This window comes from Bos taurus, chromosome 29, assembly GCF_002263795.3.
Source record: "Bos taurus isolate L1 Dominette 01449 registration number 42190680 breed Hereford chromosome 29, ARS-UCD2.0, whole genome shotgun sequence".
NCBI classification, from domain to species: Eukaryota; Metazoa; Chordata; class Mammalia; order Artiodactyla; family Bovidae; genus Bos; species Bos taurus.
In genome coordinates, this window is record NC_037356.1 from 43,218,295 (window position 1) to 43,236,765 (window position 18,471).

Consider the following 18,471-nt stretch of genomic DNA (forward strand, 5'->3'; position numbering starts at 1 on the left):
GCAAGGACGTCGTGGGGACAACCCGTGGCATAGGGAGAAAAGGACTGACTTTCACTTCAGCACGGCACCTTGACCATGGAGGTTCTCATTAAAGCTGGAATCTGCAAATAGCTGGGCCTCCAAGGGAGAGGGCAACTTCACTGGAACTCTGTAATGCCATTACCTCCCAATCCTGCCAGGTCCCCTGGGGCCTCCAAAGCTTTACGCTTCGGATTCTCTGCTATTTCTTGAACGTACATGTCTTTCTGGGAAGCTGACTCAAACCTCTGGAAGAGGGCAGGGACTATAAATAGTAAACAACCGAGCATTTAAGAGTGGGCGAGCCTCCCAGGGCTTCTCGGGTATGGCAACAGCGACCACAGCACATGGGTTTCCCCAGATGGCCCAAGTCCCAAACAGGTTGGGTTCAAATCCCCGCTCTGCGTCTTCCACCCATGTGAACTTGGATAGGGCCCTTAGTTTCTCTGGGCCTCAGTTTCCTCATCTGTATTAATGGGCCATGGTGATAACTGAAACCACATCTGGACAGCAGTCACCAGAGAGCTCCTTCTTGTCCCCGTGTCCCTGGATGGGCCTCCCTAGTGATGTCACATTTAGACTGTCCACTTTGGATGGTGGAGAAGCCCAGGCTGGGCACCCTGCTGAGATCCTGGACACTGGAGAGCAAAGACAGTCTCCCTGGCCTTGGAGGGAGCGTTTCCCTTCTTCAAACGGTTCTCTTCCCCTGAGCTTCTGTGTCGGTTCCCACGAGAGCTCTGAGAGGCAGGAAACTCTCACTAGGAGGCCAGTTTGGGAGGTGGGCAGCCAGGGTCATGAGCAAGGGCCTGGAGGACTGGGGTGGGATGAGGGCTAAAGCCCAGCCCAGAGTGGCCAGCGACTCATGAGCACAAACCAGAGAGCGCTCGCCACAGCTGACCCAGCCCAGGACTCATACCAAGGGTGCCAAGAGCTTTGGCAAGGCAGATTGGCAGTCGTCATGGTCAGAAGATTCTAGAGATTGTCATCCAGTCTCCTTGTTTTACAGTTGGGAAAACAGGCTCAGTCGGGGAGGGGACTTGCCCCGGGGCAAGGAGGCGGCAGAGCCAGGCAGGTTCTGCTGCAGCCCCGGATTCTTGTCCCCTCTGACTTCTCACTTATCCAGGTAACCTCTGCCAGCTCTGCTGTGGAAATAGCAGGGACACAGGGCACCCTCAGAAGAGCAGGGAGCACTCACACCTGTGGCAGAAACCTGCCGTGGGTCCTTGGCAGAAGGACTCTGACCTTCGTTGAAGCACCATTGAAGACGGGGCCTCCCACGGGTCCTGGGCCAGGTAGGGGTCCCCAGTCAGAAAAAGCCCAGGAAGTTGTCCCAGGAGAACTGGGTTCACCTGCAGCTCAGGGACTGCCAGGGACGAGGCCTCGGCAGACTTTCGCCCTCTCTGGGGCTCAATTTCCTCATTTGTAAAATGAAGGAATGTGACCACTGACCTCTGAGAGTCCTTTTGCTCTGGGTGGAGGTTGGGAACAGCCTGAGGCCTATGGGGAGGTGACACCTCTAAGCTGGAGCGAGTTCCTGCCGTTTGAGAGAACAGAGCCAGTATTTTACTGAACCAGGGGCTGAGCGTTGAACTGAGGGTGGACGCATGGGCACAGGAGACCCAGCACTTGCCTGCCTTCCACACCAGGCTCCAGCTCCCACTCGACACCCGCGGGCAGGCTGCCTGTGAGACGCCCTGCTTGGTTGGGGCCTGGTCTGGGCGTTGAGCTCTGTGGGTTCTCAGAGGAGAGGGTAGGGGCCAGGCCTGGGCTGAGAAGCCTGGTGGTTAGGAACAAGGCTGATGAGGCTCTGCTGCTTCCAGGCCATGTGAGCAGCTAGAAAGTAGTTAGTGAACCCTCTGCCCCATTCTTTTCACTCAACAGATATTTTCTGAGCATCTATTATGTGGTAGGCCCTGTTCCAGGTATTGTGAACAGCTTAAAAAAAAAAATCCAAATCCTGCTGTTGGGACTTGCCTGGTGGTCCAGTGGTTAAGAATCTGCCTTCTAATGCAGCGGACGCAGGGCACTGTGAAGCCTTCTTTACATTCCTTTTATACTGATATATGGTAGTTTCTTGAATTCTCAGATCCACCTTGCATGGCAAACATAATTATTATACTGTTTTTACAAAGGAGACAACAGAAACTCAAAATGGTTAATGATTTGACCCAATTCACAAAGGTGGTGGTGGTGGTTTAGTCACTCAGTCTGACTCCGCGACCCTATGGACTGTAGCCCGCCAGGCTCCTCTTTCTATGTGACTTTCCAGGCAAGAATACTGGAGTGGGTTGCCCTTTCCTTCTCCAGGGGAACTTCCTGACCCAGGGATCGAATCTGGGTCTCCTGTATTGCAGCCAGTCTTCTGCATTGCAGGCTGATTCTTTCCTGACTGAGCCAGCACGGAAGCCGCCTCTCTGCTAATGCAGGGGACGCAGGTTCAATCCCTGGTTGAGGAACTCAGATCCCACAGGCCTCAGAGCAACTAACCTTGTGTGTCACGACTACTAAGCCCGTGAGCCACAACAAAGATCCCGCGCAGCCAAAATAAAAAGCAAAACAAGCAGAAACAAATCCGTGGCCTCGTGGTACTTCCGTTCTTGAGGGGATGGAGGTATAGGGGAGAATAAATTGTGATCAATTAAGGGAATTACATAGGCTGATAGGAGGACTTAGGTGTCACAAGGGAATACAGAGCAAAACAAAGGATTTGGCGAATGTGGGTGGGGGATTGGGCTGTTTCAAACTTAACAAGGGTGGTCACACTGGACCCGCTTGTGCTATTTGAACGACAAAAAAAAAATTTTGTGTTTTTTTTTTAATCTTTTTTTTTTGGACATACTCTGTAGCTTGTGGGATCTTAATTCCCCACCAGGGATTGAACCCATGCCCTCAGCAGTGAAAAGCACAGAGTCCTAACCGCTGGACCCTCAGGGAATGCCCCACTAAAACTGTTTTGAGACGTTGAACGTTTGAGCAAAAAATTGAAGAGAGGTGACAAGGAGGTATGCGTTAAGGGCGCTGGTCATTCGGAGGACTGACAAGCAGGGGAGGAACAGGCGATGGGGCACAGAGAATGGGGAGCACTCATGCAAGGTGCAGGAAGGCCACTGAAGCCCCTGGGCTCTGCCCAGCAGACCGTGGAGGGTTTTGAGCAAAAGACGGACATGATCTGACCAGAGGTTATAAAGGTCCCTTTACCCTGGGGAGGAGGAGCAGCGAAACTGCTCGAGAGACTGCTGCGGCCATCCAGGTGAGCGGAGCCCTGGCTCATCTGTCTAGTGGAGATAAGAGTGGTACCTGCCTCTCAGGTTGCTGAGTGAAGGCACCGCAGCTCCCCCCTGGCCCCCTTCCCCACTCCCCCACCCCACCCCATTCACCAGGCCAGGCCCTGGGGAGACAAACAAGAAGCAGCCAGCACAGCCTTGCTCTAGAGGTTGCCAAGGCATGGGTCAGATGGACGTGGAAGAGCTCAGATTTTCAAGTTCTTAATCATTCTTATGGAGAAGGGAATGGCAGTCCACTCCAGCGTTCTTGCCTGGAGAATCCCATAGACAGAGAAGCCTGGAGGGCTACATACAGTTCATGGGGTTGCAAAGAGTTGGACACGACAGAGCAAGTAATACACACACACAATCATTCTTAAGATTCTGGAAAGGTCTGAGGATGCCATGTGCCCTGAGGAGGATGACTAGGCTTTAACAGCTCATTTTGTCATCTGGGAGTTGGAGAAGATACCTCCCCTGGCTCCCACGAGAGGCATCTGGGCTGCGATCTATAACGAGGATGCTCGGACACTCTGATTGCCATTCAGGGCCTTCGGCTGCGGCTTGCACGTTGCACACACGTGCACTTGGGACACGGGGCCCGTGGATACTCAGGCCCACTAAACCACCGCCGCGGGGGGAACGGGGCGGGCGTACAGGGGCAAGCCAGAGTAGGACCGTGGTCCACAGGCAGCTGTTGGTGACTAAGCCGTGTATTCAACCCCCCGGTCTTTGTTTACTCGTTAGGACAAAAGCTGCCCTTGGGTATGCTGCCACCAAGTGCTGGGTGGAGCTTTCGTCATACACGTGTGGTCCCCAAAATAAAACTTGCATCACAGATGTTTCACCAGAGAGAAAAACAGGATTCCTTTTATCAAAACTGTAACTTTTTAAAATATATATATAAGATGGTAAACTTCTTCACACTACCTTTTTTTAACTCTATTTTTTTGGCCAGCCCCCATGGCATGTGGGATCTTAGTTCCCTCATGAAGAACTGAACCCACTCTCCCTGCAGCGGAAGGATGGAGTCCTAACCACTGGACCGCCAGGGAAGTCCCTGTAACTTCATTTTAAACAACCTCAGTTGAACATTACAGTTTAAACAAATCAAATAGGAAATTGATCTGGAGCAACCTTAAATATATATACAAATAAATAAAATACATACTTTGATATATACTCCTTGCTGGGCTTCCCTGGTGGCTCAGCAGTAAAGAAGCCGGCTGCCGGATTTCCACAGTGGTGCAGTGGATAAGAATCCGCCTGCCAATGCAGGGGACGCAGGTTCAACCCCTGATCTGGGAAGATCCCGCATGCCTCAGAGCAACTAAACCTGTGCACCACATCTACTGAGTCCGTGTGCCGCCACTTCTGAAGCCCAAGTGCCTACAGCCTGTGCTCTGGAACAAGAGAAGCCACCGCAGTGAGAAGCCTGGGCAAAAGCAGCAAAAACCCAGTGCAGGAATAAATAAATAAAATTTAAAAAAAAGAATCCGCCTGCCCACGCAGCAGATTCGGCTTTGATCCTTGGGTCAGGAAGATCCCCTGGAGAAGAAAATGGCAACCCACTCCAGTATTCTTGCCTGAGAGATCCTATGGACATAGGAGCCTGGCAGGCTACGGTCCATGGGGTCGCAGTCAGACACGACTTAGTGTCCTGGTGTCTCAGTGTCTGTCTTCAACAACAACAGTAATACTCAGTGCTAATGCTTAATGATCAACAGTTATACTTAAGTAGAGTCTTTTCCCTCAGCTTTTATGATTATTATTATTGTTGTTGTTCCATGATAACAAAGTTTCCTTTATGATTATAAAGGTGATGCAGTAAGTGGACTATCTGGATCCAAAAGGTTACACCTCTGGGACTTCCCTGGCAGTCGGGTGTTAAGACTTCGTGCTCCCAGTGTAGGGGACACAGGTTTGATTCCTGGTTGGGGAACTAAGATCCCAAATGCCATGGGGTGTAGAAAAAAGTTTACATGTCTTAAAATTAAAACCATAAGGCCAAATTTTCCTCCTCAGATATTGGGTAAATATTCCCTTTTAGAAGGCATCTAGAACTCTACCCTCAAATTAAAATTCACTTACTTAGTTCCAAGAAACTCTCCCTTCAAAAGCCAGTTTCAGAGCTGTCAGGATTTGGGTATTTTAAGCTCATGAGTCTTTCCTGTGAATATGTATATATTCAAAAGATATATATATTCACAGTTATATATAACTACAGCTCTAGAGATCTTCTTTCCCAGTTGTCTTTCAAAGGTATTCCCCAAAGATTCAGTTCCTCAAGAGCAACCTTTCCTCCTTTCCGTGAAGCAAATGAAAATACTTTTCACTAGGCTCCTAACTGGGCTTTCCAGGTGGCGCTAGTGCTGAAGAGCCTATCTGCCAACACAGGAGACAGCAGACATGTGGGTTTGATCCCTGTGTTTGATCCCTGTGTCAGGAAGATTCCCTGGAGGAGGTCATGGCAACCCACCCCAGTATTCTTGCCTGGAGAATCCCATGGACAAAGGAGCCTAGCAGGCTACAGTCCATCGGGTCACAGAGAGCTGGACATGACTGAAGTGATTTAGCATGCACGCAGGCCCCTAACAGGTTTTTAAAAGCCCCTCCACCCCCACTCCCCAACCCCTGACTTCTAGCTACTAGCAATTATGATTCAAAAGTTCAACACAGTTACCCCCTGGTCTCCTCATGTTTCATTAAGCTATGATGTTTTTTTCAAACAGGTGTCCATTGAAATTCTACTCTAGCCCCAGGGGAGCTACAACAACAGCTTGGACAGGACAGGGCTCTAAAGCCTGACATTTATACAAGGATTTCAACTACTATAGCGAGACAAACCTTGACAGCATACTAAAAAGCAGATACATCATTTTGCTGGCAAAGGTCTGTATAGTCAAAGCTATGGTTTTTCTAGTAGTCGTGTCTGGATGTGAGAGTTGCACTGAAGAAATGATGCTTTTGAACTGTGGTGTGGAGAAGACTCTTGAGAGTCCCTTGGACTGCAAGGAGATCAAACCAGTCAATCCTAAAGGAAATCAGTCCTGAATATTCATTGGAAGGATTGTTGCTGAAGCTGACACTCCAATCCTTTGGCCACCTGATGCAAAGAACTGACTCTTTGGAAAAGACCCCGATGCTGGGAAAGTTTGAAGGCAAAAGGAGAAGGGGGTGGAAGAGGATGATGGTTAGATAGCATCACCGACTGAGTGGACATGAATCTGAGCAAACTCTGGGAGACAGTGGGACAGAGGAGTCTGGTGTGCTGTAGTCCACGGGGTCACAAAGAGTCGGGCACAACTCACTGCCTTAATAACAGCAAGAACAGTAGCAGTGAAGTAAAACCACCCAGAAGTGCTTACAGTAATAATTAAGTTTCCCTCAAACTTGCTCCAGCGTTAACAGTTGAGTTGCAGCAATTTTCAAACTTCTGTGACTATGAGCTTGTGAGTACATATATTCTGATATAAATCAGAATCTGATATAAATATCAGAAACAAACATGCTAACAAATACCATGTACCTTCTCTTCAAGGGCACAGGCAGCAATGTTTTGTTTTCTTTTTTATTTATTTGGCTGTGCCAGGTCTTGGTTGCAGCACATGGGATCTTCAATTTTTTATTGCAGCATGTGGGATCTCTGACCAAGGATCAAACCTGGGCCCCCTGCATTGGGAGCAAGGACACTTAGCCACTGGACCACCAGGGAAATCCCAAATGTTTTCTGTTTTGTTCATTCTATTTAATTTTTGCCAATGCTACCTGGCCGAGCTAAATGAAACTGGTATCTGTGTGGTCCAAACTGTCAAATATGGGCAATTTCATATGGTCCAATTTATTTGTGACACTAAAGTAACTCTACAATCTACTTAATGGGCTACTTAGTTCGAAATGGGCTACATAGTTCGAAAACATTGTTTAGGGGTTATTGTCATTTTAAAAATTAAAATGGGCCTGAAATTCATTTTTTTCACTTAATATGGCATGCACATCTTTCCATGCAGGTATTGGGTTGGCCAAAATGGTCATTCGGGTTTTTGTAACATCTTATGAAAAAACCTGAACAAACTTGTTGGCCAACCCAATACTACACCTTTCTCAAAAGTTTAATAGAAACCACCACACAGGATTACCCCAACTTAGGTAACTGATGTCCACTGAAGACTCTTAGATTTTTTTCCAATTTCTTACTGTTCCAAACCATGCCAAAGTGAACTTCCTTGTCATAAATGTTCATGTGCTGGTGCTAGAATTTCTGTAGTGTGGACTCAGGGAGGCAGGATGGAAACACTGTGATCTTAGCTGTATTTCAAAGCCTCTGAAGAAAATTTACTGTCACTTTTTTCCCTTGGGGGCGCTTGGTGGAGAGCAAGTGGTGCTGAGGGGCCCCACCAGGCACCCCTTTCTGTCCAGCTTTCATCTCTCTACAACCTTCTTCTGCAAGATGGGAAGTTCCAGTTCACCCCAGACCTCTCCCTCTGTAGACAACCACCACGGAGGAACCCAGAAAAACAACACTCTGTACTGCCCACCAGACATAGTTTAAATTGCTGCCCAAGTTCCTTAAACTCTGGGGACTCCACTATCACATCTACAAAAAGGAAATAATCTCTTAGGGTTGCAGGGAAGATAAAGTAGGAACTGTGGATGCTTTATAAATGTCACAGCAATCAGTCATTCTTTTCAGCTAGTGCTGCATTGGTCTTTCCCAATCATTAGACACAGCTTCTTCTACTGCCTACTCACATTCACCCCATAGTTCCCTTGGGAAGGGCTCAAAACAAAGACACTAAGGCTCACCCTTCATTTTTTATTTTAATTTTCTGGCCTCCTGGCACAGCAGGAAGGATCTTAGTTCCCCCATTAGGGATTGAACCCGCACCCCCTGCAATGGAAGAAAGAAGTCTTAACCACTAGATCGCTAGGGAAGTCCAAGGCTCACCTTTCTTCTTCTTGGAGTGGGACACTGAGTGGCATGCTGGATCTTAGTTGCCCGACCAGGAATAGAACCCCTGCCCCCTGCAGTGGAAGCAGGGAGTCTTAACCACTGGACTGCCAGTAAAATCCCAAGCTCATCCGAGTTTACAATCTGCGGAGTCCCTGGCCTCGGCTTCCTCACTTATTCTGGACTTAAGCACTAACGTAAAGAACCAAACTCTTGGACAAAGTCATTCATTAAACTACAAATATTTATTGAGCACCTACTACATGTCAGTTATGCTAAGCACATGTGAGCGTCAATTTTCTTATTGGCAAAATGAAAAATGGTGCTTCTCAACAGAGAGACAATGGGCATCTTGGGCGGAACAATTCTTTGTGCAAGTCTGTCCAATGACCTCTAGACGACAGGGGCTCTGCCTTGAAATTGGAACAACTCACTGACAGCCCTACACATTTCCTCAGGGGCATTTCCACCCTGGATGAAGAATCCCCAGCCTACCCTCTACGATTGATTTCGGAAGCCAGGGAATGAGGGGAAGCCCTAACACGGGCAGATTTAGGATGACGCCTTTCAAGGCCCAAGACAGCAGGATCTGGATCCTGTTTCCGCGGAACAAAGCCCTACGGTAGCCCCAGGGTGACGTCAACGGCCTTGGGGCTCTCGGTTCTGACTCCAGAACTCCGACTCCCTCTTCAGCTAAGACACAGCACCGGAACTTCAGGTTTCCGTTCCAGTCGGGCTTGGGGGTCCCAGAAGGGCGGTGCTCTGGTCACCCAGGAACTGGGGATGCGAAGAGTTAACGCGAACGGCCACCCAGAAGCGCCCGCCCCCGGCAGGCTAGAAGGATTGTGCATCCCAGCACCTCCCGGCGCCTTCGCGGTCACGTGGGAGCGAGGGCGGGACCAATCGAGGAGCCAGCCAATAGGCTGTGCTGTCCGTGGGCGTGACAGCCAATAGGAGCAGGGAAAGGGGTCCCGGGATACGAAGAAACGGCGGCCGGGAGGGGGCTACCGGGACATGGGGCTTCTGACCATACTGAAGAAGATGAAGCAGAAAGAGCGGGAGCTGCGACTGCTCATGCTGTATCCTTCCTGACGCCGGAGCCGGAGCCGCGAGGGTAGCGGGGGTGCGGTGGGGAGCCCGCCGACCGGGCAGTGTCAGGCGCCCCCTACCGGGCGCTGCCTGTACGGCCGGCCGGCCTGTACCAACTGCCCATTGTGCGTCACGCTCGTGGGCCCTACCATCGCTTTTGGCGGGGGGGAGCCGGGAGGAGGCCGTACCACCGGCTCGACGCGGTCGGGGGGGCCTCGTTTCCAAGGTGTGGGCGTTACGGCGCGGCGGCCGGACCAGGTGTCCCGATATAAGGGAAGGCGGGGCTGGTGACTCGAACGCTACCACCCGTCGGCCCGAGCGTGGGGCCGCCGTCCTCCCCCGACCTGGGCGCCTCCTCCCCTAGTTGGAGGGTGCCAGGCCTCGGCCCCGCCCTCAGGGTCGGCCTCTCGGGGGCGTGCGGGCCCCGCCCTACTCTCCAGGTAGAGGGCGGAGGAGCCGGGGCGCCGTCTGCGGTCGCTAGGTTCGCGTGGGTCCGACTGTCCATCTCTTTGCTGTCTCACGGCCAGTCGGGGTCCCCGCGGTTGACGGCTTGTAGGCCCGAGGGCCTTGCCGACTTTCTGAGTCTCGCTCGCAGGCGTGCACATCCGTTCTCCCCCTCCGTGCCAGGCTGGGGCGGGGTGGGGGGCAAGCTGAGATCCAAGAGCTGGGCCGGCCTCACCCCCAGCAGAGAGGAGACATTTATGTGCACAAATAACTTAGTAATATTTACATCATGTCTGTTTTTAAGAACTGTGAGACAGGCACAGAGAATTCATTCATCCAATAAACATTTATTGAGCTAAGCGTCTGCCTGCAATGCGGGAGACCTGGGTTCGATTCCTGGGTTGGGAAGATCCCCTGGCGAAGGAAATGGCAATCCACTCCAGCACTCTTGCCTGGAAAATCCCATGGACGGAGGAGCCTGATAGGCTACAGTCCATGGGGTCGCAAAGAGTCGGACACGACTGAGCGACTTCACTTCACTGTTACGTGCTAAGTTCTGTCCTGGGCGGCTAGGGAAAACAGCAAAACAAAACAAAAATCCTACCTTCGGACATTTTGTGTGATACTGAGGGAAGAAAATGTTAACAAAGTTAATCCTGCATAAATACGGTGGTCAAAGAAGACCATACTGAGAAAGTGACAGTTGAATCTAGACAGGTGAGGGATGAATTATGTAGAGATCTGGGGGGGAAATGTTTAAGCAAAGGGAACAGCAAGTGTAAAGGTCTCCGAGGAGGAAGCCGACTGGTGTGTTCAAAGGACTGTCAGGGAGGGAAGTGTGAGCTGAGGGAGTGAGAACAGTGGAAGGCTAGGTCAGATGGAAGAGGTATTTCAGGTGGGACCTTTAGTTCTGAACTTTTCCTCTGTTTGTTTATTTTTGTGGATTTTTTTTTTTTAATGAGGACCATTTTTAAAGTCTTTATTGAATGTGTTACAGTATTTCTTCTGTTTTATATTGTTTGTTTTTTGGCTCTGAGTCCTGTGGGATCATAGCTCCCTGACCAGGGATTGAACCCACAGCCCCTGAATTGGAAGGTGAAGTCTTAACCGCTAGACCACCAGGGAAGTCCCATATTTTTGTTATTTTTTTTCAATTAAAAATTTTTTTGCATTTTAATTTAATTTTATTTTGCATTAAATTTAAATATTTTAATTTTAATTTTAATTTTTATTTTGCAATTGATTTTCGGGCTTCCCAGGTAGTGCAAGTGGTAAAGAATCTGCTAATGCAGGAGACGAAATGGACGGGTGTTCAGTCCCTACGTGGGAAGATCCCCTGGACAGGAAATGGCAACCCCTCCCAGTATCCTTGCCTGGGAAATCCTACGGACAGAGAAACCTGGCGGGCTACAGTTCATAGAGTTGCAAAGAGTCAGACGTGACTAAGCACACACATGCACATTGTTAATTTACAATATTGTGTTAGTTTCAGGTGTATAGCAGAGTGTTTTGGTTATGTATATATTTACACACATTCTTTTTCCATCCGTTTTTTGAGATGGTTGGATGGCATCACTGACTGGATGGACATGAGTTTGAGTAAGCTCCAGGAGTTGGTGATGGACAGGGAAGCTTGGTGTGCTGCAGTCCATGAGGTCACAAAGAGTCAGACACAACTGAGCGACTGAACTGATTGTTTTTGAGGTTCTTTTCCCGTGTAGGTTATTACGGAATACTGAGTAGTTCCCCGTACTATACAGTAGGGGATGTTTGCTTTAATGAGAAGTGCAGACAGAAAGTGAGAGCTGAGACTAGTTAGGCCACTGCAGTAACACATGTAAGGTAGGATGGTAGCTTGGATCAGGGTGGAAGCAGTGACAGACGTTGATTTAAATCTTGATAGTAAGACCAGCAGCAGTTGCTGCTGGATTGGCCGTGAGCGTTAGGAGAAGAATGGTGTCAAGCGTGGGTCCTAGCGATAGGATGAGTGAGGAGCCACTTGCTGACAGGTATTATAGAAGCGGGTGGGGAACACGTTCAGGGGGAAGATGAGAGCTCAGACTGGTCCTGTAGGATGCTGCTGAGACATCCTAGAAATGTCACCCTGGCAGCTGGATATAGAGACCAATGTCCAGGGGAGCAGCCGGGTGGGACGTACGAATTTCAGAGTCATCAGCATAAAGATGGTATTTGAAGCCATAATTCTGGATGAGACCACTGAGAGAGTGTGTGTGGACAGGGAAGAGAACCTAGGGCCGAGCTCAGATCAAAAGGTCAGGGCGATGAGGAAGGGTGACCAGGGAAGTCAGGAGAGCCAGGCAAGCCCGTGTCCTGGAGTGAAGGAGGGGGCTGGCCAGGAGCAGGAGGAAGAGGGCTGAGGACTACCCAGTCAGTGGCGAGCAAGGCGTCTCTAAGGACTGACCTTGGCCAGAGCAGTCTCGGGGAAGCAGTGGGAGCAGAGGTCTTACGGGTTCACAGAGGAGCAGGAAGACAGAAACTGGAGAGGGTGAGTATGGACAACAGTTCTGAGATTTGCTATAAAGGGAACGAAATAAAGGAAAACGTCAGGGGGAGAGGGGTCAAGAGAGGGTGTTGTTCGCTTCTTCTTGGTGGGAGAGACGTCCACTCATCAGCTGATGAAAATGATCCAGTGGAGAAGGAAGCAGGATGATGGAGCTGGGGTGGGGGGCGATGAGGAGAGCAATCAGCCACCAGTGATCAGGGACTAAAGCCGGGTCTCGGGAGAGATCCTCTCACCCCCATCCCCCCAGTCCCAGCTGTAAGCCCCCTTGGGTATTAGAAGGAAAAAGGAGGGTGGTTTTCTCCAGCTGGTGAACTTACCCATTTGTTTGCACACTCAGCAGCAAAGGGTTTGGAATATTCCAGAAACAAAAGGGCAAGGGTGGCTGCCTCCAAATACTTGCTCCCTGGAATGCTCTTCTTCCCCTAGTCCTTCAAAAAGCCGGCTCCTTGCAGTCTGGGCCTCAGTCCAGCTGTCTCACACTGGAGTGGAAGCCGCACAGGGCAGGGACCGTGATTCCAGGGCACCCCCAGTGCCAGAGGTATTCTGGAGCAGTGTAGGCCTTAAGCATGGGGTTGGCCAATAAGTTCATCAGGTTTTTCTGTAACATCTGTGGCGAAACCGAAGGGACTTTTTGGCCAACAGTACATTTTTATTTTTTGTATTTGGCTGTGCTGGGTCTTCGTTGCCGCACAGGCTTTTCTCTAGTTGTGGTGAGTGGGGGCTACTCTCTAGCTGTGGTGTGCAGGCTTCTCCTGGTGGCGGCTTCTCTTGTGAAGCAGGGGCTCTAGGGCCTGCTTCTACGAGTTTTAGGAGTTGCGGCTCCTGGTCTAGAGCACAGGCTTAGTGGTTGTGCACGGGCTTAGTTGCTTCTTGGCATGTGGAATCTTCCCAGACCCGGGATCGAACTCGAGTTTCCGGCATTGGCAGGTGGAATCTTTACCACTGAGCAACCAGGGTAGCCTAGCCAACAGTATATGTTGTGGGATGAATTATGAGCATCTGGTTAGAAGATGATACATTTTCACATTTATCATGTAGGTCAGGCAGGTACTCAACATACTTTGATATGTGGTCAGAGAGGGGCCCTGGGATGGTGTCACCAGCCCGCAGAGCCTGGGGACTTCTCCTTAACCTGGCGCACCCCCAGGGGCCTGGACAATGCTGGCAAGACGACCATCCTCAAGAAGTTCAACGGTGAAGACATCGACACCATCTCCCCCACACTGGGCTTCAACATCAAGACCTTGGAGCACCGAGGGTAAGCGGGGTCCCCGAGGGCGGGCCTGCCCAGCACAGGGCAGGGAGGGCGGGCGGGGGCCGGACTGACCCTGCAGCCCCCACTGCCCTGTCCAGATTCAAGCTGAACATTTGGGATGTGGGCGGCCAGAAGTCCCTGCGGTCCTACTGGCGGAACTACTTTGAGAGCACCGACGGCCTCATCTGGGTGGTGGACAGCGCCGACCGCCAACGCATGCAGGACTGCCAGCGGGAGCTCCAGAACCTGTTGGTGGAGGAGGTAGGCAGGGGGCTCCCCCAGTGCCTGTGTCCTGGTGCTTCATGCACCTGTGTGGGTGTGTGAACACTGTCCTCAGCCGATTCCCTGTGGGGTCCATGATCCCAGGGGGACACTCAGTTGGGGTCTGTTCCCTCACCTAGCCCTCACCACGTGTCCAGCACCCTTGGGGAGGCAGAGACAACCAGTACACCCTCCCCAGGGAGGCTGACAGTGCCATGAGCAGAACACGGATCCACGTGGTCTTAGATGTGGGTCCACATCCCTGCAGTGTCACTGCTTCACCACCCTGAGCTTCAGTTTCTGCACCTTGAGTCAGGCTTTGGGGAGGATGACTTGAGGCTGGTGTGTGAAGCTTTGGCAGGCAGTGGAGCCTGCCTCAGGCGTTGGACTGTTTGCTTTGTGACCTTAGGCAAGGCACTTAGTTTCTCTGAATTGCCACTGCATCTCTCAGATGGGCATTATATTAATAATTACGGTGATCTTAAAATGTACTGTCTGAGCCAAAATGCTCTTCTTTAAATAAAATTTTAGATTTATAGAAAAGTTGCAAAGATAGTGAAAAGTTACCCATGTATCTTTCACCTGGTTTCCCTTAATATGAACATCTTACAGAACTGCCAAACACTTGTTAAAACTATTTAATAAGAAATTAACAAGTTACTGTTAACTGAACTACAGGTTTTGTTTGGATTGCACCAGTTTCTCCATTAATGTCCTTTCTGTGTTCCAGGGTTTAATCCAGGTTACTCCACTGCATTTAGCTGAAATTCAGGACACTTTTGAGAGTTAAAGAGGGAGTTGTTAATAATTATTTAGGGACAATAGGCCTAAATAGCAGTCAAGCAGGTCCAGTGAGATCCTGGCTGTTGAATGTTCAGCCCTGGCCTGGCACCTCAAGGCCCTTGTTAAGGGGTAGAGCCGCCATCCACATGGAGGGACTCCCGGTCACAAACACACAGAGGGAAGTAACTGGAATCACAGGCAGAGAGGAAGGTCTGTCAGGGTAATGGGACAGTTAGGGGACTGTGTGAACTTGGAGGAGGGGAAGCTCATTGCCCTCAGCCCCCACAGCCCCTGGGATAGTCGCGTTCTTTTTGATGTCAGGTCATCAGGTCACAGCAATCTAGAAGCAGAGGCTTGAGGATCATCTTGTCCATCACCCCCTCCCCTTGTCCATCACCCCCTCCCCTTGTCCATAACCCCTCCCCTTTGTCCATCACCCCCTCCCCTTGTCCATCATCCCCTCCCATTTATAGAAGAGGAATCTGATGCACAGAGAAGAGAGGTGCCCACTGGGTGTGACTGTGCTGGAAGCAGGGTCTCAGGCCAGCCCACAGCTCCCTCCAGCCCATAATGGCTGGACAGGAAGGCTGTGTTCACACTGCCCACACTAATGGTGTCTTTGCAACCACCATGGGACCTTGCTCTAATCTTCCAGACTGCTCTCTGACCCCAGCTTCTCTGGGTGATTAGCGCAGGGGCTGGGCTGCCCTCTGAGCCTCCACCCCGCCTCCCCTTACTCTCTGTTTCTCTTCTCTAGCGCCTGGCCGGAGCGACCCTCCTCATCTTTGCCAACAAGCAAGACCTGCCCGGAGCACTGTCCTCTAACGCCATCCGCGAGGTGAGTCCAGGCCTTGGCACAAGCTCACAGAGGAAAAGGGGCATGTGATTCTTTGTTCATTTATTTAGAAAGCATTTATTAGCCCCTGCTGTGTGTATTCAGGGTACTGGAGATTCAGTGATAGAAGACGGAGTTGTGCTCCACAGCCTGGGGGACAGCAGATCTGCAAGTAGATTATCCCGGGGATAACAGTAACCAACAGGCAGTGGGCGCTTTTTCTGTGCTAGGCTTTTTGCATGGATTAACTTACTCAGTTCTCACAGCAACCTCCTGAGGTAGGAACTATTATCATCATTCTACAGATAGTGAAGGAGGCTTAGAGAGGTTAGGTAAGTCCCCCAGGGTCACACAGCCAGGAAGCAGACAAGCCAGGATTTAAACACAGGCCTATGTGACCGCAGGTTACATCTTCATCTGACTCTGAAGCTTGAATACCAGAATGAGAAAGAGTGGGGTTAGAATCTAGGTTCTGCCACTGATTAGCTGTGTGACTTTAGGCAGGCTGCTTAACCTCTCTGAGGTTTTCTCCTCAGTAAAATGGCAAACACATCCCTGGCTTAGGGGACCATGGGGCGAATGGATAAGAGGACATTTGTAGGGCCCATTGCACAATGTCAGGGGCCCTTGTTGCAATCTTATTATAAGGGGTAGTGCTGGCATGGTGGTGACAGAGAGCCCGGGTGCCCTGGGAGGCCAGCAGATCTTCACCAGGGGCCAGGGGAGGCTTCCCAAAGCAGGCCCTTGATGGGGGCTTGGATTTCCCCTGGGCCAGGGGAGGGAAGGGGCTGAGGGTGGGCAGGGCCTGTGGTCCCCAGGGCCCACCATCACCTTCCGCCCTCCCAGGCCCTGGAGCTGGACTCCATCCGTAGCCACCACTGGTGCATCCAGGGCTGCAGCGCCGTCACCGGGGAGAACCTGCTGCCTGGCATCGACTGGCTCCTGGATGACATCTCCAGCCGCATCTTCATGGCCGACTGAGCCGCTTCTGATGCCCCCCTACTCAGCTCACAGTCTAGGCACCCCCCACCCCGCCACCAAGCACCATCCCTGGAAGGGTGGGAGTCCGCCAGCCCAACTAACAGCCCCCGCCCCCCTCCATACCCTGCTGCTGCTACTGCTGCCCACTGCTGCTCTGTGGCCAGCCGGCTCCCGAGGCGGGAGGCCTGTCACCCTGGCTGTCCCCCTGGCTCCTGACCTGGCCCACCTGCAGCTGCGGGACCAGGAAGAGAGGGCTGTGGCTGGGAGGGGGCTGCCTCTGCTGCTATCGAGGCTGTGGGCCTCACCATTTGCTCAGCTGTGAGAATAAATTGTTCCCCGCTCCCATTCCTGGCTGAGTCATTTGTTGATTCTACAGCCCTGCAGGGTGCCTAGAGCCCACAGCCCAGTGGGAGACAAAAAAGACAACATTTCAGTCAGAGGATCAACTGTCACTGTGTCAAGGGAGTGGCAGAGAATTACAGAAGCACGGGACAGGGCATTGGAATTCCATTTGGAAGAGTTCAGGTGGGCTTCCCAGAGGAGGTGACATGAAAGCTGAGAGTAAAGGATGAGTAGAAGTTTTCCGGCCAGAGGAGGGGAAGGACAGTTTACTGGAGCAACTGCTACCCTCAGAGGTATGAATGAGAAAAAGGAAGGCACCCCAACATCAGGGCTCTCAGCTTGTCAAATGGAACAGGGGCTGAATCTCAGCTCCCAGCTTCCCACTGGCAGCCAGGAGTCTGTGCGCAGTGGGCAGCCTACACGGCTGTGTGACGCAGCGCTGGTTCACGCAGAGGGACTCACAGGACAGAGGCCTGAAGAGCAAGGGCTCTTGGGAAACGGGGGGTGATGACTCCGGTGTAGGAGGGTGTGGACATCAGGCCGGTTAGCTAACTGAGAACAGGGCTGGGAAGGGACCTTCTCTGAAGGCTAACGGGCACTCTTTGAGGCAAGGGCCAGGGTGGGAAAGGATGGGAACCAGGGAGACCCAGAGCCCCCATCCAGGTGGCAGGATAAATGGATATTTGGACAGGGTGCCCTGCTTGTAGTCCTTCCAGTAGGGGCTTCCTCTGCAGGGCTCTGTTTGAAGCACTTCTCACTTACCATCACATTGAATTATAAGCCCAACCATATATGTCCCCATTTATGTAGGAACAAAGCCTCCAGGAGGTCATGTGACTTACTTAAACCGCCCCCCGCTAGGAAGTAGTGGGGCTGGGGTTGGAACCCAGCACGCTGAGCCCCCACACCCTGCTCGCCATTTTGCTTTTGTTTCTGTGCTCAGAATTCCAGTGCCAGATGGAATTTGGCATAACATGTTTATGAGGGAAGGTGAGTTTTCCTAAGGGACAGGTGAGCAAAAGACAGATTCACTGCTCCAGGAGCCCTCCCTGGAGGGTGGAGACCTCCGCAAATCTGCACTCTGTTAGGATGGAAGAAGAGAAATGGATTTTGGGTGGACAACCTTAAAATATAAACTTGTCGGGACACTCCTGGTGGTCCAGTGGTTAAGAATCTGCCTTCCAGTGCAGAGGACGCGGGTTCGATCCCTGTTTGGGGAACATGCTGTGAGGCAACTAAGCCCGGGTGCTATAACTACTGAGCCCTCGCACCTCGATGACGACTCCATGTGGCAAATAAAGACCTGACGCTGCCAAATAAAATAAGAAAATCAGTATTTTTTTTAAGAGTATAAACTGTCCATCACCATAGAAATTGAGAACCACCTGCCGTGTCTTCTGTGCAAGATAGACACCATGTCCCAGGCTCTCATCCCTATGGGGAGCAGACATATCCAGTCTCCAGAGCCGAACCCTGGCTCTGCCACTCACTGATTGATGAAGAGCTAGTTGCTTAACCTGTCTCTGCCTTGGGGTCCCCACCTGGGTTGAAAACAGTGTCACCTACTTCCTAGGGTTGGGAGGAGAATCAGATGGGTGGGTTGCCTTGTGCGTCGTATGCACTATAGGTCAGCTATAATTATTTTTATTTGAACCAGTAGGAGTTCAAGCAGATCCAATGTGAATTCAGACATCCACTGATCTGGGTGAGTCAACCCAGTGTTCA

At 51.1% G+C, this 18,471-nt stretch overlaps 1 protein-coding gene across 3 annotated transcripts; it reads left to right on the forward strand.

Annotated features, from left to right (window-relative positions):
- The first annotated feature begins 8,948 nt into the window (after positions 1-8,948).
- Positions 8,949-16,749, forward strand: ARL2 (ADP ribosylation factor like GTPase 2). 3 transcript variants are annotated; one of them, XM_059882846.1, is made up of 6 exons: positions 9,207-9,346; positions 11,025-11,128; positions 13,437-13,547; positions 13,643-13,805; positions 15,346-15,426; positions 16,270-16,749. In XM_059882846.1, exons 2-6 carry the CDS (start codon positions 11,052-11,054, stop codon positions 16,402-16,404), a joined length of 567 nt encoding a protein of 188 aa, XP_059738829.1. In that variant the 5' UTR covers positions 9,207-9,346; positions 11,025-11,051; the 3' UTR covers positions 16,405-16,749.
- Positions 16,750-18,471: the final 1,722 nt, after the last annotated feature.